The sequence below is a fragment of the Rhinatrema bivittatum genome, chromosome 1 (genome assembly GCF_901001135.1).
Source record: "Rhinatrema bivittatum chromosome 1, aRhiBiv1.1, whole genome shotgun sequence".
NCBI lineage: Eukaryota > Metazoa > Chordata > Amphibia > Gymnophiona > Rhinatrematidae > Rhinatrema > Rhinatrema bivittatum.
In genome coordinates, this window is record NC_042615.1 from 267,207,743 (window position 1) to 267,231,208 (window position 23,466).

The window sequence follows — 23,466 nt, forward strand, 5'->3', positions numbered from 1 at the left end:
CCCCCATCCCATATAAGTCAATTTGCAGTTTGACAGCCCCCCCACACAGTCCAGACACTGTCCACCTCAAGAGCAAACAAAAGGAGAAGCCAGCCCTTACCCTCCTGTAGCCGCTGAATGGCAAGTCCACAGGCAAGGAGAAAACGTTCTCTACGAACTGCTGGAAGACTTGGAAGAGCTGGCTGAGCTCCTCGTCGGAGAGGCGAAAGCCCAGCAGCACGCGGATGGCCATGCGGAAGGTGAGCTTCTGCGCCTGGACGTACACGTCGATGGGATCCGGATTGCTGCTCCAGACCCGCAGCGTGTCCTGAATCACTACCTGGATCTTCGGAAGGTAGCTCTCCAGCGCCTCATGGCTGAAAATCCTGGAGAACACCTACAAAAGATAATTTTTTATTTATTTTTTAAAAGATAAAATAAAAAGCATATACGTGATACGCCTTAATTTAGTATCATGAGGAGGAGGAAATTAATGATTCTGTTTTTTTCCCCTCTCACCACCTGTTGCCTCTGATCTCTGCCTACTCTCGTATATCAAAAATGTTGCAATCAGCAGCCCATATTCCAAAAGCCAAAAACTGCAGCAGAAGTAACCAAATTAGACAGCAGTACTGTAGATTACATTAAGGTGCGAGTTAGGGGGCATGCATAAAAAAAAAAATGTAATTTTGTTTTATTTTTCTGGGTTTTTATTTTTAAACACATGCTAAACCAGAAAAGCTTAACAAAATGAAATTAGGGGGGCAGGGTGGGGGGCAGAGGGGAGGGTCCTATCATTTAATTTTGAAAACAAACATAGACAAGCTGTGCCGTTGTGGACGACAACACAAACATCGTTGTTGTCTCCGTCGTCATCAACCAGCAGCACATCCCTAAGGTAAACGAAGCTCTAGCTGAGGGACAGTGGCACCACGATAACATAAAATTTAAAAAAATTTAAAAAAAAGAAGGTTAGCTTTGGCCCTGTGCTGTCCTCTGCCATCCTGTCTAATCATGGCGTGCGGAGCCCTGCGTTATCACACCTCGCCCGTCTTTCCTGGGTTAAGAGGGCTGCTAGGCCGGAACCTCAGTCACTTCTCTGACCCAGTGGTCCCCAACCCTGTCCCGGGGGCCCACCAGCCAGTCGGGTTTTCAGGACATCCGCAATGAATATGCATGAGAGAAAATTTGCATGCACTGCCTCCATAACATGCAAATTTTCTCTCATGCATATTCAGTGCAGATATCCTGAAACCCGACTGGCTGGTGGGCCCCCAGGACAGGGTTGGGGACCACTGCTCTGACCCATCTGGCGAGAGCCCCAGTTGTTCTTACGGAGAGACTTTTGGCCAGTCCTGGAAGGCCGATTTCAATTCAAAGCTGTGGTGGGGGAACGACCTGCAGGGCATTGGGCTGCAAGGTCGAAAAAAAAGTCAGGACTGTCCCTGCCCTCAAGTGCGCATTATACTGGCTCCAAGGGCACCAAATTTGAAAGTGACTTTATAAAAAAAACTGCAGAAAAGAACATTTTTGGACATGTAGTCTTTCAAAAATGTGAGGTAGCATTGGCCCCCTCCAGAAGCTGGATCACTCCGCAGCTTTTCTGCAGCCGGTCACATATCCAGCGGGAAGTGGATTTTCAGAGCAAAAGGAAGCGCGTTCTGGGGCTTGTGTTTTGGGTTTTTTTCCTTTCACTGTATTTTGGCAAGTAGGTCAGCTGCTGCTCTGTTTACCTGCATTCACTGCACATAAAAAAAAAATATATATATATATATATATTGAGGTACTCCGGTTTGCCTGGCTACCTTTGTGTTTTCATGTGTGTGTACGTGCATGTGTAAGGTAAAAGGTTAGTGTTTTGCAACATCATGCCTGAAGAAAAGAAAAAAAAAAAAACAGCAAAATTTGTAATTACACCAGAATATAAAAGGAAAAAATGTGACAGGACAAAAAATAAATAAATAAAATTTAAACATAGCAACCTTTTTAAAAACTGTAAATTTGAGAATTTCCCTTTGCAGTCAGCACCAGGAGGAAAAGGTAACATTTTCCTGGCGGAGACCTTGCATTTATAATGTCCGTGGCTCGCTGGAGTTTGTTTGGTAAAATAACATCCCCTGTCCCTTTAAGGCCTCAGCCCCCGGCTCTGACAATAGCACTTTCATAAGTAATTCCCCACGCACAGGGTCTAACCTTTCCACTGCTTCTTAACCAGGGAAGGGATTTATTTACAGAAGCGTACAAAGAAGCAGGCACTTTGTGACCGTTATAAGAATCCTGTTCTGCGAGTGTTTTCTGAGGCAACATGCACGTGAAGGCCATCTCGCAGATGCTCTTGCTTGCCGGCAAGGCCCCTTTTCTGCCTCAGAAAAGCAGGCTCGCCAGCCTAGCTCCATTTCCGAAAGAGCGTAGCATCCAGTCCAGCCTGTCTTAACTCCAGCCACGGTGCATTCTGGGCTGCGTGGTTCTCACCTTCCACAGACCAGCAGTGCCACGCGAGAAAAGGCAGAGAGAGAAGCCGGATTGGAAACGGGTCGACGGGTAATAGAAAACCAAACAAAAATAAGAAAGCCTAAAAATGGAAGGAGACTTCAAAAAACCCTTTCTGCTCGTCCCCCTCAGATCTCTTCCTATTGCTTCCCCTTTTGTCTAATCCTCCATTCAATCCCGCCGCCCACTCTGGTAAATGATAGTTTGGATACAGAAGGGGGGGGGGGGTCGCACCCCCACCCCTCGGATTTTAATGACCAATTGTTTTTTTTGTAGCTATCTCTACGATTTAGTTTGTATATTATCCCTTATTTCTTTATACCCTCTCTCTGTCCCACCTGAAAACATTTTCGGCGGGCGTCCCTGGTTTTGAGAGAGGATTTCAGGATATTTGAAAAGCACGTTTTTCTGAAAACTGTTACACACGCAGAACGAGGAAAATCTACTGCATACCTGCGGGCGGGAAAAGACAACTTTAATTTCGTGTGAACCTGCCAAGTCTGGTACCCCGGTCACTTCCAATACACACCCCCCCTACCCTCCAACTAACAAGAAGAATTGTCATCCCGACCACGAACTGGGAAAACGAACAGGGAAAGTCTACGACAATTCAGCAAATAGGGAGAGGATGGCGGGGGGGGGGGGGGGGGGAATGCACGTAACCCTCCGCCCCCCCTTCTCTCGTGCTGCTGCTGCTGCCCAAGGCATCCTGCTTTGATCCTTAGCCAGATGCAAAGGTCTGGCCAAGGATCCATGGTTCTCGGCGCTGTTCCCCCAACTGTTGCCGCCTCTCATTTAAAGCCATGGAAGAGAATTGTTTTCCCCTGCAGAGCAACAGACTGACCTGGATTAAACGCACACGCAAACCCAGCTTTCCCCCCATCTATTACGCTAAAGAGCCCTTTAATGGCACGACCACATGCTGGGAGCCCAGAGGCGTCCCTGGTTTTCTAAAAATAAACAGCTGCAAGGAGTTGCCCCTGTCCTCTGGGTTTTTGACTCCCCCCCCCCCCCCCCATGTGAATTTGAGAAAGACCCAGATGGCTCGCAGCTAGGTTATGGGAGTGCTGGAGTTCATCAGAGACAGGACGAACCCTCCCTTGCACTTGTGGCACTTATGTCCCGAATATAGCAAGAGGACACATCCACAGGCACAAGGGGGGGGGGGGGGGGGGCTCATCCCCATCCTTGGTGACCTGCAGTTACCCGGTAGCACTTGGCCAGGGCCTATAGGAAACGAACTCAGACTCCTGGTACAGCTCCAGCTGTCCATCCTCAGCTTGTCAGAAAGGCACATAATTGTACCCATGTGAGCAGAGCCTTACTCTTAAACACCCTCCCCCCGATTTTCCTACTGCCCATACCGCACGCAACAATGCTGGGCTAGAAGTTTCTACTGCAAATAGGGTTGCCCGAGGGCTCCAGATTTGCCCCAGTCCTGGGTTTACCCCTTTTGAACACAGGGACTTGCGGTCTCACATTTTCTTAGGGACTGCAATAAGAAGACTCAGAACTACAACTGCCTGCATGCAACGGGGTAAACTCGGGACCGAATCAGCCCTGTATGGGCCATCTAGAGCCGGCCAGCAAGCCCAACTGCCAAATGTCCCTCTATCATGATTTCAGAAATCTCAAAACAAGAGGCTGCTGCTCTCTTCTGCAAGTACTTGCAGCAGCAAAAAACCTATTCCAGTCAGAAAATCTGTCCCCTGGAGAGAGAGAACGTGTTCCCTTTACCTGAAAACGGAAAAAAAAAAAAAGGGTTTTGCTTTGTGTTCCGGCCAGGTTTACAGTTTCACATGGAGCGGTGTAATGAAGAGCAGCTACCTTCTGACTCCAGCACACCGCATGCCGAGAAGAAAGCTACCTGTGACTTGATCCACCTATAACCCCACACATGCAATCAGCTCAGTCTCTTTTCAATCCACACTGACATTAGAAAAGCTCCCAACCTGGTTACTTGGGGACTGATTTATACTGCCTGCCTCCCGCACGCCAGCTGAGCATCTCAACCATAACCACCAGCGATGGACAAAGTGGTCAGCTGCGTGCAAAGAGCACCCCCGACACCCATGGCTGACGTATAGCAAAAAAAAAAATAATAAACCTGTCTGCAACTAACGTCATACGGTGTACACATAAGCCTGAGAAAAGGAGATTCCCCCTTGGCAATGACACTCCTTCCCCTCCTTCCTGCAATATTATAAGTCTCTAACACTGCAGGAGTGGTTAAATAGAAAAAAAAAATAAAAAATGACGCGATCTGCAGGTTAAATCAAGGTCGATTGTTGGGGTATGTGGTCATCTAGAGTGCCATATGTTGCAGGGCGTCAGCAAAATCTCACCAGTGACAGATCCTTAGCCGTCCGCGGAGCTCATTCCACTGGCAGCTGAAAAGCACAGACCTACTGCCAGGAGATAAGTTTGGGCAGGTGCCAGGGTATTATGCGCCCTAGGCGAACCTTCTGCCTTGCATCCACCCCCCAGTCCCAGCCCCGACCTCATTCACTGAAGTTGCCACTCATGGCCCGAGTGTTTGCTTTTCTCAGCCGCGAGCAGGATGGGCACCGCTGGCAGCCAGCCGATTCTGGGCTTCTCTTGTCCACGAGCAGGATGGGCACGGCTGGCAGCCAGCCGATTCTGTGCTTCTCTTGTCCACGAGCAGGATGGGTACCGCTGGCAGCCAGCCGATTCTGTGCTTCTCTTGTCCACGAGCAGGATGGGCACAGCTGGCAGCCAGCCGATTCTGTGCTTCTCTTGTCCACGAGCAGGATGGGTACCGCTGGCAGCCAGCCGATTCTGTGCTTCTCTTGTCCACGAGCAGGATGGGCACGGCTGGCAGCCAGCCGATTCTGTGCTTCTCTTGTCCACAAGCAGGATGGGCACGGCTGGCAGCCAGCCGATTCTGTGCTTCTCTTGTCCACGAGCAGGATGGGCACGGCTGGCAGCCAGCCGATTCTGGGCTTCTCTTGTCCACGAGCAGGATGGGCACCGCTGGCAGCCAGCCGATTCTGTGCTTCTCTTGTCCACGAGCAGGATGGGCATGGCTGGCAGCCAGCCGATTCTGTGCTTCTCTTGTCCACGAGCAGGATGGGTACCGCTGGCAGCCAGCCGATTCTGTGCTTCTCTTGTCCACGAGCAGGATGTGCACGGCTGGCAGCCAGCCGATTCTGTGCTTCTCTTGTCCACGAGCAGGATGGGCATGGCTGGCAGCCAGCCGATTCTGTGCTTCTCTTGTCCACGAGCAGGATGGGTACCGCTGGCAGCCAGCCGATTCTGTGCTTCTCTTGTCCACGAGCAGGATGGGCATGGCTGGCAGCCAGCCGATTCTGTGCTTCTCTTGTCCACGAGCAGGATGGGCACCGCTGGCAGCCAGCCGATTCTGGGCTTCTCTTGTCCACGAGCAGGATGGGTACCGCTGGCAGCCAGCCGATTCTGGGCTTCTCTTGTCCACGAGCAGGATGGGCATGGCTGGCAGCCAGCCGATTCTGTGCTTCTCTTGTCCACGAGCAGGATGGGCACCGCTGGCAGCCAGCCGATTCTGTGCTTCTCTTGTCCACGAGCAGGATGGGCACCGCTGGCAGCCAGCCGATTCTGGGCTTCTCTTGTCCACGAGCAGGATGGGCACCGCATGCAGCCGGCCGAATCTCTACTCCTCTCAGCCGCGAGCAGGATAGGCTCCGCTCAAGGCCCCACATGGCTGCCCTTCCCCGGCCCCCTAACGACTGGCGTCCTAGGCAACTGCCTAGTTCGCCTAATGGGACGTACAGGCCCTGGGTGGGCCGGGCGAGCAAGACTGAATTCTGCCTCGGACACATTATCCCCTCGGCATCGGTCCTGCCCATGGCGCACACGTCTAATTCTGCAGGATGCTCTTCAAATCAGCAGAAGGAAATGTCTCCACTTCTGCCACACAGGGAACCATTCCACCCACACGTACAGGGCACCACCAGGATCAAGACTGGCACCAAGTCAAGTAGGAGGACAGATGTCCAGGAGAGGAGGAGGGATCAATCGCTGGCAACAAATTTGAAGAGAGCTAAACGATATTGGGCATGGCGGAGCAGGGGAGCCCATCTCTGGGAAGGGTAGCGCTCATACACAGGACAATAGGCAAGACTCTCGGAGGGAGAATGGTCGTGTTTGATTATCTTCTCACCCAAGAAAAAAAAAAAACCCAAAACCCTAAGCAGGTGTTTACTGGAAGAAAGCTGCAGACAGTGTATATGCCCTCAGGAAAGAAACAAACATTCTGCAATGAACCAGGTCCAATGTTCTTTAGCAAAAAAAGGACAAAGTTATAGTTTTCTGTTTTTCAACTCTGAGGAATGCTGACAGGGTGGGTGCCAGGTTGATTAGGATAGCTACTGCAACCCAAATGAACGTGTTCACTGCCCTGATCCAAGGGCAGAGAAATAATAAATACCCACAGCTCCTCTTTATGATATAAAAATGAAAAAAAAAAAAAAAACAACTTCACAATAGATCTTGGAAATGAAAAACTGAAGCCTTCTCTTCCAAAGTTCTTCCCATATGTTCTTTATTGGCCCCCAGCACGTTTATTTTAAAGCAGAACCACAGTAATAATTCCTAATAAAAGTTATTGATACTATCAGCTATTACACCCACTCTACTAACAAGTCCACATTTCAGTCTATAAAATGCAGCTTGCTATGGAAAAAAGTATCTGACTAAAAATACTGCGCTCATTATCGAGCAGGTCTCCTTTTACAATGTGAAGACTGCTAGGGTTGACAGTCAGATGTCTTATACAGGTTGGTTCATTTTATTCATTTTTTTTTTTTTAAATGATGAAATTAAGTTTAAAAAAATTGGAGAGAGACTTTGTCTCTTCTCCTATAATTTTCCATTACTAGACTCACGCAGCCTTACTGCCACCTCCGATCCCCATTGCCCTCTTATTCTTTCCTTTGGAGTCCCAGTCCAGTTTTCCTGCCTGGCAGCAGACAATTCAAACAGTGAAGGCAGAGATCTACACAGAAACTGGTCGCAGCAAGAGCACAACCAGCATCTTAGCCCCGGCCAAAAAGGCCACATCCAAGAGAAGACAACCCAGGTCACCAGAGGTCGCTAACAAGCGAGCAGCATGCGGGCCACTGGCTCCGAATTCCCCCGCTGGAAATGGTTTGTCCCAGATGGAGCGAAGCATGCTGGCGGGGGAATGTCTGTACACTGTTTATGTAGCAAAGAAGTTATTTACCGCTCTATGTGGCCAATTTACTAAATATTTTCTCCCAGGTTGCGTCTATGAGAAAAATACTTAGTAAATCCTAAGGCCCTATTTTATGAGAAAACCGGACCTAACCGCCCTCCCGCCCCCACCCCTCAGCTGGCAATGCCAGGGGAGCGCATCCACAGAGCAGACTTAACGCTGCCTTGAAACTGAAGCAGCAGCCTGCGAGCTCATCACAGAATACAAACACTGTGCCCTCTAGTGAAAATTATCTGAACTCTTTCCCTGACAAAAAAAAAAAAAAAAAAGACACAAAGCAGCTGGTTCTGTTACTCAGTGCAGTTTTTTCACCAGTGAATGCAACGGGCGTCTGTGAATAGTACGTCCACGGCACTTTTTTTTTTTTTCTGGGAACCTGGCAGTCTCCTGCTCTTCCTTTCTGGGCCTGTAGTACCTCAATTAGAGCTAGCGTTTTCATTCACTGCACAAAAGGTCAGAATACCTGCTCACTGTACTGATACCAGCACTGAGAGAATGCGGTGCTAGCAGGCAGTGCACTGTGGGCAGCCACACCACTTTATCTGTCCCCCTGACCCCTCCTGCACGCTCTCATCCCCCAACCGAAGTTCCCTTTTTGCTGCTTTTCGTACATGACCAAGAGCGTTGCAGCAGCAATTCAAAGTGGTGTCTGGTGGCACCATTCACTTCCACAAAAATTCATCAATTGGATTCAAACACGAAGGGGGAATGTAGACCTGGTACCTACCCCTATTGCAAAATGACACCAATCCTGCAAGACTGAGATCATTTTCAACATGGGCGGAGTGAAAAAGCCGCTGGTTAAATCCATGAAGAAGCCTAACTTTACACTTCCTCCTTTGTTTGTGTGGACATGGAGCAACTTCCAGCTCTAGAAAGTAAATACACTGAAAAAGCAGGGCCTCCCAAATCTGTCCCGGGACCTCCCCCCTTATCCCCGCCGCCAGCTGGGTTTTCGGTATATACGCCATGAATATGCAGGAGAGAAATCGACATACACTGGAGTCCCAGTGGATGGTTCAATTAGGTTTTACCTGCTAATTGGCTTTCCTCCAGTTCTGACAGACCAGTAACCTGTGGGATTCTCCCTCCCACCAGCAGATGGGGGCAGAGTGCAAAAGCTTCCTTTCTGATGTCACTACCCTAAAGACTGGCCCAGCAGAGGGGAAGTCAGTAATCTTTTGCCAAAGCGTGGCTTGTTGCTTGTATTCTTATATCCCCTCTTTTTTATTTTATTTTATTTTTAATTTAAGGAGACTTATCAGCTCGTTCCTTTGTCTCTCTTGTCCTCGCACCAGGGTGTCATTTTCCCTGGTATTATAGGACGCTGGTTCCCTACTTTCTGCAGTAAGGGATCTAGGACACATCACAAAACAAAACAAAAGAAAAATGGTAAGTGGAGAGCAGCCTACCTTCTCCTACAGCTATGCTCCCTCGTTCCTTATGTTTCGAATTACTTATCAAACTCTGTTCCTTTATTCATATGCTTGTTTATTCTTTTCTTATGAGTGGTCTGTCAGGACTCGAGGAAAGCCAATTAGCAAGTAAGACCTAACTGAACCTCTCTCTTCATCCTGCCAGACCAGTAACCTGTGGGATGTACCTAAGCTGTATTTGCCCTGGGTGGGATCCCTAGTACTGCTTCCAAGACCCCAATACTAAAACTCATTTCCTCCCTTTCTTGAAGGGGTAATCTGTAGTGTTTTGTAAAACTTGGATAGACGACCACGTGGCCACCCTGCAAATGTCCCTAGGCGTTAACTATTCTGCATTCTGCCCAAGACACTGCTTGTGCTCTCGTAGAATGCACCCTTAGCCCTTCCGGTACAGGTTTGTTCTTCATTATATAGGCTGTTGCTATTGTCTCCTTAATCCATCTCGCGACTGAAGCTTTGGACACTGCCTGCCCTTTTCTGGGTCCTGTGAACAAGATAAATAGGTCTGTCTGGCTTCCTAAAGTCATTGGTCACTTCCAGGTACTTTAAGAGGAACCAGCGAACATCTAGGAACCTCAAATCTCTGCGTTTCCCTACGCATTCTGCCTTCCTAAATCCAGAAAGAGAGATGGGCTAACTGAGATGAAAATCCGATACCACTTTGGGTAGAAGTGTGGGTACCAGTCCGATTGTCACTCTTTCCTTTGAAAAGGATAAGTACAGATCCCTGCAAGACAGCGCTTGCAACTCTGAGATCCTTCTGGCTGAACACAGGGCCACTAGTGGGACTTTAGTGTTAGGTCTTTCAAGGAAACCTCCCAGATGGGTTCAAAAGGTGCTCTGACTAGAGTCTTCAGTACCAAGTTCAGGTCCCAAGGCAGTACCACGAGCTTCCGAGGAGGTCCCACCTGCTTTGCTCCCCTGAGAAAGCGAACCACATCTGTGTTTAGCATCCATCGATATTCCTCTGCATGGCCCTCTGAAACACGCAATCGATTCCGCTTGCACTCTCAATGTGTTAACCACTAGCCCTTTGCCTAGCCCTTCCTGTAGAAACCTTAGGATTGAAGCAATCTCTGCTTTCGTCGGGGCCGACCCTCTACTTTTACACCAGGCTTCAAAAACTGTCCAAATGTGAGCATATGTGAAGGAGGTGGACGTCTTTCTGGCCTTTAGTAGGGTCGCGATTACTTAGGCAGAGTACCCTCTTCTGTTAAACCTTCTCCTTTCAACAGCCAAGCCGTAAGAGAAGTTTTCCAAAATCTGCCATTACTACTGGCCCCTGCTTGAGGAGAGCTGAATGAGGTCAGCTTTGCCTTCTTCAGTCTCATCAGATCCTCGAACCAGGGAGATCCTGGCCAGTCTGGCACTACCAGGACCACCCAAGCCCGGGTATCGAGAAATCTTCCCGATCACCTTGCCTATCATCAGCCGGGGTGGGGAAAATGTATGACTTCTGATTTGCCGGCCAGGGTTGGGACAATGCGTCCAGTCCCCTGCATCCCTGTTCTTTCCTTCGGCTGAAGAACCGACTGGCCTTGGTATTCTGTTCTGTTGCCATTAAATCCCACTGTGGGGTGCCCCATGCACCCGTTATGAGCGTTGGGGTCCTAACGCCTGCGATAACGCCATAATGCATTTTGATGAATGACCCTGTAAGATAGCCGGCTATATTCAATAGTGTGGCTGCACTGTTGAATATGCCTCCAAAGTTATTCGGCTAACCTTGCTGTCCGGACTGTGTCTGAATGTGGACCTCACTATCTGGCTCTGTGTGACACAACAAAATGTCTCTGTTGTCCAGGGCGGCAAATGGCTCAGTGGACTAGCACAAGCAAACAGAGCCTTTTCCACTAAGCCTGATTTTCGGCCGCACGCACGAGACAGAATCCAAAACCCCGGACAAAGCAAGCAAGAGGGCTGTCACAACCAACTAAACATACCCAGGGTTCCCCTAGGTGCTGGACTGGTGTGTTCCAACTACACTCACTTCATTTTGTGGTACAGCTCCAGTACCAGTGTTGTGACTTCATGTAGCCACTAGCGATGCGCACTGCCCCATTACATTTTCAGGAATGCCAAATCTCACTGGGAACGGCGGTAGCTAGTAACATTTGCCTTCATACTCCTCACTGCAATAGTTATTACTACCGTACTGGGAATCATCTGAAACTGCTAGGGTGTGCTACGGCTGCAAGACCACAACTGGACCTTTTTTGGATGGGGTTTACTTCCCTGACTGCAGCTGCCAGAGGTCAACTACAACAATTGCCCTCTTGGTCCATGCAGAAGGGGTATCCCCCCCCCCCCCAATACCTCCACCAGTAATGTGGATGGGGAAAGAGCAGTCACAGAGCGACATGAAAAGCACTGTGCTGCCACAACTATCGCCACGTGCTCTCATCTGGCTCTCAGTCTCCAGGCTAGGCAGGAGGCAACATGATGAGCAACAATCAGTAGCAAAACCTATGCCACCACTATACCTAGACAGAGTGGCAGCCACCGATGACTAGTAACCTGGAACTGCCTCTATCTGGGGCAGTTTTTATTGAATAAATCATCCCAGGGCGTGCCAGAAGTTCCAACTAGCTTATGGTCCTGAAGAACGCCACATCCAAGCACCCAGGGACGATGCAGCCCAGGTCGACTGACAAAAACGCACCAATTACTGAAAACTAACCAAAGCACCAGGTCCAACCTACTTCTTTCTCCAAGGGAAAAATAAAAGGGGACCCTCTGCAAGATGACAAACGTTACCACTGACTTTCTAGTAGCCCCTTCCTCTTCTCCCAAGAAATAACGTATCTCGGTTTTTATCCTGTGATGCACAACTCCCCTCCCCGAGGGCAGCAAACAGGTCTGCACTACAGGATAACTACAATGAATATTCATGAGATATAACACCATATATATGGCTTAAGAAACAGGTAGATTTGCATAGCCCAGTTACCCTGAAAACGAAACCCATCTGATGCCCTCTGGGATTAGAGCTGTGCACTCTTGGCCCACATATCCCTTTTCTGCTCTTACAAATATCTGCCTACTCATGAATGAACACAAGTTTGAATGGGCATGTGGTTCCAATGCATGGGGAATGTTTCCCCCATGAAAATAAAGCACACCAGGTTTCAACACGGACTGCACTGACAGCCTACAATGCTGCTGTTTTGAACCAGGTATAAAGCCCAGCACATTTCAAAAGATGTCAGATCAGACCCCTCTCGCTGTAAATGTTAGATCTGATCCGACATCTTGTGCAATGCGTCAGGCTTTACCCTTGATTCAATACCACTAACATCACTGCTAGTCTTCCAATTTTGTAATTTTTAAATCCCTGTTTTTTCAGGATGGGCTGCTCTAAGACTGCAGTACATTGTGCACACACACAAACTCACAGCCAGAGAGGGTGGCCCTGACAGTCTGTGATAACGAAAACAACACAGAGGCTGGTGGCACTTTATATATTAATAGATTTATTGAGGCATAAGCTTTTGAAGACAAGTGTCCCCTCCATCAGATGCATCAAAAGTTTACAAAAAAAATGGAAAATATTGCTTTTCTGTAGGTCCTCTGACTTGGTATTGTGGCGATATTAAGTTAGAGGAACCGAAAAAGGAGAACTGTTAAAAATAAATAGATAGATAGATAGATAGTATACTGGCAGTCAATTTAGGAAAACAGATGCTGAATTAACGAGCATCCATTTCCCTAACCCGTGGTTGTGCGCAGGTTAGGAAAACGGATGCTCATAAAATTGAGCATCCGTTTTCCTAACCCGCTGACAGCCACCCCTCCTGGGCGCCCGATGCTGAGGAGGTGCTAGGGACACAGAATTTTCCCTAGCACCTCCTTTTTACTGCAGCAGCCCATTTAAATATGAAATCAGGCACCCGGGAGAGGTGGATTGGCGCGCGTTAAGAGAGTGGATGCTCAGTCATGAGTGCCCGTTTAACACGTGCTGATATTGCATAGGCCTGTAAATCTGTTAGTCTATCTATAAGGTGCACCAGACTCTGTTGCTTTTATTAACCCACAGTGTTATTCATCTTTAAAGAAGTCTCTCTTTAGAAGGCATACTGGGATTTCATCTAGTGATCTAGCTAAATTCCCTGCTCTCAGAAAAGCTGTAAGAGCCTGATCTGTGAAGGATTAGGCTCCCATTCAGCTCCTTTGCCATAGGAAAAGCCTTTACTATATCATGCCCAATGCATCTTGCAGCAACAGCGTCTTCTAGCCATCTTGAATCATCCTTCTACTCAGCAAAAACAACAGGAGGACCCATGTGTAATTCAGTCATTCAAATAATTCTTTTGGGATGGTACATTTTGATTTAAAATGCAAAAAAACTAGGATCCCAGTTAAATGGCAGTCCTCCAAAGCTCTCAGGATTAAATTTACTCAAGCAGCAAAAAAAACACTAATGTAAAATTTTCTTGGGGAAAAAAATTAGTGGCAGTGGCAGAACGGGTTATTGGAGTATCCTTGCTAAAGCAGATTAGGACAAAAACAAAGAGAATGGGAAACTGACCAGCAAAGGAAAAATGCTACTGCAATAACATCTTTAAAAAAAACAATAATAATAATAATAATAATGAGCCTGACTTACACACATATACCTTAGTAAATCAGTATAGCCACAATGAATATGCATGAACATACCTCTTGTGGATCACTTAACTAGATCTGTTAAGTAAGTCTTTAAGATAGAGCTAGGAAACAGCGATCTACGTAAAACACAGAGAAAGACCAGCTGAGAGCTCCGGGCGCCAGCCGCAGCGTGGGGTTTGTCCTGGCTGGCCTCGCCTTTTTAAGAAGGAGCCGACCGTGAGGCTGCGGACAAAGGCTCCGTTTTCAGGTTACTGCAGTTCATGCAGCACGTGCCACCGTCTCTTACCCCTTTCCTCCCCCCAGCCAATCTAGTGCCACCCAGGGAGGTGCAGGAGTTCGCTTCCCTTCTCCGCCCCACAGTGAGCGCCGACTACAACTGCCACATCGTTTAGGAGCGAGAAAGAAGGGGGAGGAGAACAAGACCGGACAATTCCTTACAGTTTTCTGTACCTCGATTTTCATCGGTCGCTTGTCACAGGGTGCATAAGGCTTGGAAGCCGCAGCCTGGCTTTTTCTGGCTGCCCACCGCCACCCATCTCCCTGCTAAACATCCGGAACTTGGAACTGGCTGGGGGATGAGAAGGGGCTTGCAGGGACATCCTGGCATCGCCCTTTTAAATTCCTAAAAAGGCAGCTGAGGGCGGGCAGGCTGCTTTCCGAGCCGCCACCGCGTAGACAATTTAGCGGTTTTGTCGCTGGTTCTGGCGACCTTTTGAACCCGATGGAGGATTTGGAACTGCAAACCAGACAGGGAGCTAATTTACTTTTTTTTTTTCCTCAACAGTTTTACTACAAATCTAGCGACTTTCACCAGCTCTAAAATTTCCATTGGGTCTCTTCTTTTCTGAGCGTGTCCGAAAGTGCAAGAAAGCAAAATCTCCAGTCTAGAGCGCCATTGTGCAGTGACTCTAGCCCCACCACGCCCCCTCCCATGTCAGCCTCTGCGGGTTCGGTCTCTATCCCCGGGAGGTGTGGGGGACCTGATGATGTCACCAGCCCTCTCTACTGAAAGGGGAAGGAACCAATCACAGTCAGCAAAAGAAAAAAAAAACAGGAGGTGCAACTTTATTACCTCCTCAGTAGCATGACAAACTGACAGCAGCATGACAAACTGACAGTGTGTGAGAGGCCGCAAGCTAAGCCCGGCCAGTTGAGCTAAGCTGGTGAGTGTTCAGAAAAGTTGTGGCTTCTGCAGACTGGTAAAGAGCATCCAATCGTTAGTCAGCCCCTGGGGGAGGGGAAAGGGGGACTCACTGAGAGGGCACATGAGCAACAGCATAGATATGTGTACCTTTGTCAGATTGAGAATATGCATGGTGTGTGTGATTTTGTGAGACCGAGACTGTGTGCGTGCAGCATTGTTAGATCTAGAGTATCTTTGTGAGTGTGTGTAACAGGGTCAGAGTGAGAGAGAGTGTGTGCGTGTGCCAATAAAGTTTCCTAAATCTGAAAAAATAGGGCTGAAAGAGAAACATGATGGCAGGAAAAGACCATTCTGACTAGCCAGTCTGCCCAACCACATCAGCTACTCCGCTTTACATCCCTAACACACTCTCAGGGATCCTCTATGTTTATGCCCTCCCTTCTTGAATTCAGCCACTGCCACGGGGAGGCTTTTCCATGCATCTACTACCCTCCCCATAAAAAAAAAAATATTTCCTGAGTTTATCTTCTTTCACCCTTATCCCATGACACCTCCTTCCATAGCCTCCTTTCCTTTGAAAGAGGCGTATCTCTTCATGGAAACCTTGGAGTTATTTAAATGTCTCTGTCATGTTTCCCCTATCCACCTTTCCTCTAGGACATATTTAGATTTTTAAATCTATCACCATATGCTTTAGAATAAAGACTACTGACCATTTTAGTAGCCATCCTCAAAGAGGGCAATATCACCTCCCTTTCCCATCTTACTGGCTTTTGCCCTCACCTTATCCACCTGTTTGGCCACAGCAGATACCAACACTCCTAGATCCCACTCGTCTTTCGTGCTTAGAACAATGTCATCCCCTATGTTGTACTCTTCCTTGGGATACAAAAGGTGTGTGGCACTACCTCCAAAGCTTACAGGAAATCATAGGCCGATTCAGTAAAAGTCGCGGGAGAGCGGGCAAGCGATTCAGTATTTAAATGAGGGCCCGCGGTAAAAAGAGGCGTTAGGGACACCAGCACGTCCCTAGCACCTATTTTTTTACAGGAGCGGCGGCTGTCAGCGAGTTTGACAGCCGACGCTCAATTTTGCTGGCATTGGTTCTCAAATCCTCTGACAGCCATGGGTTCGGAAACCAGACACTGGCAAAATTGAGCATCAGGTTTTCAAGCTGCGGGCCGATTTTAAATTTTTTTATTTTTTTTTAATTATTTTTTACTTTGGGACTTCTGACTTAATATTGCCATGATATTAAGTCGGAGGGTGTACAGTAAAGCAGTATTTACTGCTTTTCTGTACACTTTCCGGGTGCCGGCAGAAATTAACGCCTACCTTTGGGTAGGCGCTAATTTCTGAAAGGAAAATGTGCGGTTGGCTGCACATTTTACTTAGTGAATCGCACGGGAATAACAGGGGCCATCAACATGCATTTGCATGTTGCAGGCGCGTTTTCAGAGCGCACTGTACTGTATCCGCCTGAGTGTTAGGAATGGGACTGCTAGGGTAGCACGGAGCCTAAGGTCACTCCAATTTGCCCCCAAGGTCAGTCCTATGAAACAGAGTATGTGTGTGTATGTATGCCAATAACGTTTCCTGAACCTGAAAAACTGAGGGAGAGTGTGAGGGTCTGTCTGTCACAGAGAGAGCAAAAGTGTGTATTAACCCCGATCCCTGCCAAGCTTAGGTTTCCCAACTAGGCTGTCACCTGGTTCTAGCTACTTTTTACCGAATCCGGAGACTTTTCACAGTCGAACTAGTGACTTTCTTCACGTAGGAGCTAGAAACACTTCCGCCAAGCCCCATTTCAGAGAGCTGAAGCTGAAGGCTACGGGAAATGAGGGACCGCCCGAGTCACTGCCGGCGGGAAGGGGGTGAGGGGGAGGGGGCCCAGAGAGGAACCGCAGATTACAGGGAGTCAGTGTATGGCTCCATCGCTCCTCCAGTTAAAGCCACGGCGATGCATCAGGAGGGGTGGGAGGTGGAGAAGGGCAACAGTAGCTGCTCCCTCTGTTGCCCTTCACGGAGGGAGTCGGGGGTGGGGGTGTTTGGCCCTCGCTTACCTTGCGCTTGTGCCGGTGGATGTCCCCGATGGAGTTGGCCAGGCTGTTGGGCCCCAGCAACATCCTGGTGCTGCGCGGCCACTCGGTGCTCACCAGCTGGTGCTCCCCCATCAGGATCCGGCGCACGTTCTCGGCGCCCGTCACTCGGATAAGGGGCCTCCCCAGCAAATGGGTCTTAAACACGTTGCCGTACTTCTCTCTCCTGGACGACTGGAACCCGGATCCCTGCAAGCCAAACAGAAACTCACTGTTGTTTTTTGTTTTGGTTTGTTTTTTTTTTATTTTGTCCGATGGGGATCGGGGGAGGGCTGGTGTTCTTGTTGTTTTTCGGTGCACTTGTGCCGTCATTGGATATCACAGGGGGGATCCTATTGCTGAGAAGCAGGAGGTTGCTGCGCCGGATCTAGAGTGGGTTGGAAGAAGAGAAAGGATGGCTACTACACAACGCTGGCTGGAAGCTGATAACAACTTCCCTAATCTTAAGATAGGGGAAGGCGACTGGGAGAGGATGCAGGATTAATGCAGTATTACCCGCACTCCCGCAGGAAGTACTGACTCTGCTGAGAAGCAAACAGACAGCACAAAACCAGGCGTTCAGATTTTGAGGGGCATGGGGGGGGGGGGGTAAGAGTTCCCATCAGGGAAGATTTTTAGTTTCCTGGATTCCATTCGGCTGCTAGTACTAAAGAAATCAAAGTGGATTTGTTTTATCTGACGTTTCTCTAGATCGGGCCATGCGTGCTTTGTATGAGGGGAGGGGAGAGAGAGAGGGAAAGAAACTGACAGACGCAAAGGTTTGCAATATATTTAAAGATACGGGGAGCTCATGATTTATTTATTTTTTTTAATCCACTTCCTTCCCCTGGTTAGAAAATAGGGCCTTGGTGGCCACTCCAGGTAGCTTGGACTTTACACTGGCTACATAAACTCTCCGTTTATGTAGCCAGTTCTTAACATTGCCAGGGAAAGCGCAGCTCCGAGCGCCAGCTGCAATGATTGGGCGGAAATGTTGCAGCCGGTCTCGGGGGGCTGCCGGTGTCCCCCGGCAGGAATTAAAGCCTCATCGTGCCCCTATTACCATTTTGTAATTTCTTTCCCTGCCCATTTATTTTAACCATTCTGCGGGTAAAAATTGTCATGGTCATAAAGTTATCTGAATCCGCCGCTGGGGGGGGGGCGGGGCTTTGAAGACGGCCCAGAGGAAAAGCGCGGAGACAGAGGAAGCACGACCCAAGCGATATTTAAAGGTAGAGCCGGCTAGTAAAGGAGATTTCGCAGGAAAGTTTCCACCTCGGCCGTTTGACCAAGTATCAAGTTAAGGGCTGGTCTGGGCTCCGTGGACGTCGGCGCGCACAGCGAGAGGCGGAGGCGGCGTTGTAAAAGCGAAAGCGCGGCTTGGCCAACCCAACCTCTTTGACTGGAGAGCACGCAGGAAATCGGTGGGTGATCGCCGGCAAGCGTCTGGGTCTGTGAGCTAACAGTCTCCTTCTCGTCTACTGCGGCCGGTTGGACCAGAGCTATGCCTGCCTACAAGAGGTGAAAACCGAGAAACGGGAGTTGAGAGTCAGACTGAGCAATTCCCATTACTACACACAAAGACTATAATGCACTTTATACGCGTGCCCACGTTTTATTTCGGGGAATTCATGGCGGGGCGGGGGGGGGGGGGACTGTGGTCCTCGCCAGGCAAGTAAACGGTGCAAAGTACTGCTGTGCAGTGAAAAACAGCAGGAAGAATCCCTTACGCAGCCCTGAACTGATAGCGCAACATAAACTGTATGGGGTTTAGATGCCGGCAATGTGTCAAATCGTTTTCTTCCGTTCACTTAAGGCGGCAAAGGCAGCAGGAAGTACCTGAGCCCTGCAAGAGCTCCCGGCGGCCGCCGTCCGGCCTTAGACTGACACCTCCGTCAATGAGGGGGGAGGGGAGGGGGGGGAGCGCGCGAAAGGAGGGGCCAGTGCTGAGCTGCTGGTGGGGAGGATCTTAGCCTGACCACTTACACAAGATTGATCGCGGGAGGAGGGTTAGAAAGGCTGTTATCAATTCCGGAAGCATTTTCGGGTGTGCGGAGCAGGGTGCCTGGGTGCGACAGAGAGGGGGGATTTCGCGATATTTAAAACGCAGCCTTGACTTTATCAGGCAGGGGGTGGTGATGAGCTCGGCGGCCGCACTCTTTGGCGAAAGAGGATAAACGTGCTGATTTGTTTAGTGTTTAAACGTTCTCGTTTCCTAGTGTTTTATTTAGTGCCTCCTGCCTACGGGCTCTATATGGACTCTGCAAGGACGGTTTGAGGATGCGAAGCACTGTACTCTGACCACGGGCACCCCATCTACTCCCTTCACCCTTACCCACACCCAGTTTTTGATGGCAGGGGCCACTGTACCTTTCTTTGGCATGAACATCCCGCTTTGGCAAGGTTTGTTGACGTATTGCAGCATCAACACCGTTTATTACATCCCGAGTGCCACGGTAAAAAAAAAAAAAAGAGCCTTCAGTCAGCAGCCAAGGTGGGAACGTTCAGAATACCGCGTTGCTTTCTCCTCTTTAGTTCATACAAAACTCCTCTTTCAAGTTGGTTTAAGGCCGCAATATAATCTATGAGCAGCAAAATCGCGTCTCTTTTAAGCTTATGATCCTCCCCCCCGCACCTAATGGCAAAGAATCCTACAAAGCGATCCTCGATTGCAGGCACTCAATTACTTTTCCACCGGATAATTTTGCTCAGTTCAAGATCTTTTCGCACACATGCGCTGAGGTCCCTTTTACCCACAGTAAAAAGAAAATAATTTTTTGAAGCATCCAGGGACGTGAGACTTTAAGTAAGTGAGCCCAAGTTTAAAGTACAAGGGCTTTTCTTTTTAGGCGTAGCGTTTTGTCATTTCTGTTAGAGAAAGAGAGGGGGGGGGGGGGGGAGCCGATCTCTTTAAATGCAATTGCTTTAAAAACAAAAAGAAGGATGTAATATGATCATTACCATACGCTCACTAAAAAGTCCCTTTTTGAACCAGACCTAGTGAATGTCAGAAGGTTCAGGTGACCCCCCCCCCCTCGTTTCTGATCTGCGTAAATATAATTAAAGCACTTTTTGTGGAATTAATAAAGAGTTATTTGTATAACATTTCCACTGCTGCACAAAGACTACCTTTATGTGGTAGGACTTTCGACCGGAGTCCAATTTATACAAAATTTGGTATTTTTAGCCCTGGACTGTGTTTGGATGGAGCCTGTGGAAAAAAAAAAAAAAAAAGTACCCTTTTCGTACCCCTGTAAAAAAAAAATCTGATAAATTTCTTAAAAGAAAAATAAAGGCCTAGTGAGAGCTTATTAACCCTTTCACTGCTGGCGGAAAGTGTGGTGGAGGGAGGGGGGGATTTCTTTGGCATCTGCAATGTTGGATGGACAGAAAGCAGTGAAAAAAAAATATTCCTTAAGAAAACTCCCGAGTCTTGCTGCTCCGTAACTGCTTGTCATCACGTTAGTGCACGGGGAATGCGGTCACCGCATGGGAGGAGAAGGAGGTTGGATCTCTGCGTGGGTACCGGTTATAGGTCCAGCACATAAGAGTTATTAATTAAAGTCACAGCTATCAGACCACCGTAAGAACCCAAACTAGCGTGCACTGAAAAGCCCTTTAATTTCTACCAGCCAGTCGCTCGCCCCCTTTCAGTCTGTCATGCGTTTTCTTTAGCGTTCAAGTGATTTATTTTCCTAAGAAAATGATTTCATTTGTAGAGAAATAAGGACTTGTTTCATTGCGTGTTTAATAAAATACTATTCTGCAGGCTGGGATTAAAGCTACTGTCCTGGGAATGCCTACTACTCTGAGTTCAGTATTTTATAATGACCGCTTTAAATTGCTAGATATTCATGAATAAATAGCTTTACCTTGTATGTTCCACACAATATATTCCTTCTTCACGCTCCCCCCTCCCCAACAAGTTAATTTGATGCGTTTTCCAGCATTTACCTCTTTTTATTTTGCATAGAGGTAGCACTATATTGTGACTATTTTGTTTTTGCACTGCCTTTTATCGCTATTTCACCCAAATCTTTGAAGTGTTGTTGGAGGCGATCAGATTGCATCAGATCCTGTTCAGCACTTAGCAAGGTTAATCCCAGGTTAATCCACCTATTACCCGCCACTGCTTTCCCTTCTACAGTGGTATCTGGATTGCCCTGTGCACAAATCGCCTAATCAAAAGGCATGTGCGAGGGTTTAATGGAGCTAATTTTCTTGGATGACTTTTTAAATCTAAAATCAATTATTTAGCAAATGTAAACAAGCTATCCTAGAAGTGAGACCAGCTTCAGTTCCTCAAGTGTGCACTTTTACTTTCAGGGACGCATCAAGTGTGAAGCCTGCCGGACTCGCTGGTAATTGACACACGTTCTCTCTGGCCTTAAAGGGGCAATGCACGTCTGGATTCTCTCCCTACCGATGATTTACAGGACTAGCGCAGCTAAACAAGGTCCTTATATTTCAGTAGGTTATGTCTAAATAATCACCTCAAATTCGAAGCATAACTGCTGGGGTCCACAAATCAGAGGAAAAGTGAACTACGGTACTGTATAATCTTTACAATGAGTTATCCAGTTTTATACTACCTTAACGAAGCCAAAATGAGCGGGGGGGGGGGGGGGGGGGGGGGAGGGAGGGGGGTTCTTTCTATAAAATTTGGTAAAAGAACTGTTTTTAAATGAAAACCTAGTTTATTCAACTCATTGTTTCTGAAAGGGTTTAAAGAATTATGTTCACAAAATGCTATTTCATTAATTTACCCGATCTCTAACGTGCAACCTCCCCCAATTCTCCTCTATTTAGAAAGTAATAACTGGTGTTGAAAAGGAGAGTCCACGCTCCTTAAAAACCATACTGTAAATTACCCGAAGTCGAGAATATCTTCCGGTTTTTATTTAAGGTACGGGGCTAGCCTCAGAAAAGCAAAAAAAAAAAAAACCCAAAAAAGTCTATAGCCCTATTTAGAGAATCTCTTCTGTAACCCACCTCAGATCTCATTAAGGGACACCCCCCCCCCCCCTCCCAAGCACATTAATTAGTGCAAGGTAATTTAGTCATTTTCTACCCCATAAAAGAAACCTTTCATTTTGCAAGAAATGATGCAATAATACTCTGCATGCAGCTAACTGGCTCAGGCCACCTTAAGGGAAGCAAGGGATCTCCTTACCTGCAGGATCCAGTGAAAAGTCTCTCCGATGAGGGGGAATCCCATGGATCCTTTGGGGATCGGCAGCTTGCAGCTTTTGTCCCGGGTGGCTGCCCAGCGGAGCTGCCACAGCTGCTGGGAGACAGCCAGGAGCAGGGCCACTGACACCAAGCAAGCAGCCAGCGTGGCCAAGGCGGAAACCAGATCAAAACTTTCAAAAAGCATATTTCATACGGATGTGCACACACGGGGGGGAAAAAAAAAAACAAACAGAGGGACCAAAACTTGAAAAATCACACATGTAAGTAAGTGCAACACTTTAGAGGGGACAGAGGAAATTATAAAGTCGGTTTTTGCATCCCCTTAGAAGCAAAAGTAACTTTCCTGAAAACTTTTTAAAAGAATAAATAATAATAATAATAAAAATTCCCACAGTGTTCTGAAATAAATCCAATAAAAATAATCTGTAAAAAGAAATAAGATTTGTAGGGGGAGGGGGGTGAAGTTTTTCTTTCAATATGTTAGCCTGCCCTGGTCATTCAAATAAAAAAAAAAAAAAAAAAGTTAAGCAAATAATTGGGGGAAGGGGAGCAAGGAGTTTGATAAGAAGAGAAAGAGAGGGGGGGGGGAGGGGGTGAAGCCAGGCTTAGTTAATTTATCAGTCTGAGCGTAAAGCCCCACCAGCTTTTTCTTCACTTAGAAAGTGCTTTGAGATGGGAGGCAGGGTTTGAAGGGCTGGTTGTTAAAGCCTCTGAGTTGGAGTAAAAAAAAGGGAGTCAATGTGTGTGTTTATATAGAGGCGGGGAGGAGAGCTGTGGGCAAGCGGCCAGGTAGAAGAGCTGGGAGGCGGGGTGAGCCGAGCTGCCGCTGGAGCGTGCTAGGTCTGGAAAGAGTCCCAGCGAGACACAGCCAGGGAAGGGAGCCTTGTAGAAGCATCAAACTCGGGGTTGGTTTTTTTTTTTTTTTTTTTTTAATTCCTCTCCTGCTGGAATCCACACCTACAACACAAGAGATAAACAAACAAGATTTGAAGCCTGCTGCTGCCGGCGAGAGGCGAGGCGCTGCCACTTAGGGGGTATCTGCTTTCCTTGGGCACCTTCCACTTTGTTGGCAAGTTATTAGCGGCAGCCTCTGTCTGATTATGGCACGACCAAAAAAAAAAAAAAAAAAAATCCGCCCGCGTTTCCAATAAATAAATAAATATAAAGCCATCGCGGTGTCTGCTTCGTGGGCATGTGCGGCAGCCGCTGGGCGCTTCCTTTCTAGAGAGAGAGAGAGTCCCGAGTTTCACTTATGTGCTCCTCGGGCTGATAGCAGTTGTCATCACAAGTCCTTACACATGTTTA

At 48.0% G+C, this 23,466-nt stretch overlaps 1 protein-coding gene across 1 annotated transcript in view; it reads right to left on the bottom strand.

Moving 5' to 3' along the window:
• The window catches only part of LOC115087392 (cytochrome P450 26B1), a 41,095-nt gene extending 17,871 nt beyond the window's left edge, over positions 1–23,224 (bottom strand). The window contains exons 1-3 of the mRNA XM_029594526.1: positions 22,142–23,224; positions 16,954–17,178; positions 101–376 (exon numbers count right to left, since the gene is read on the bottom strand). Of these exons, the coding sequence (XP_029450386.1) occupies positions 101–376; positions 16,954–17,178; positions 22,142–22,345 (705 nt within the window). The 5' untranslated portion in view covers positions 22,346–23,224. The remainder of the gene's footprint in view (positions 1–100; positions 377–16,953; positions 17,179–22,141) is intronic.
• Between the last annotated feature and the right edge of the window lie 242 nt (positions 23,225–23,466).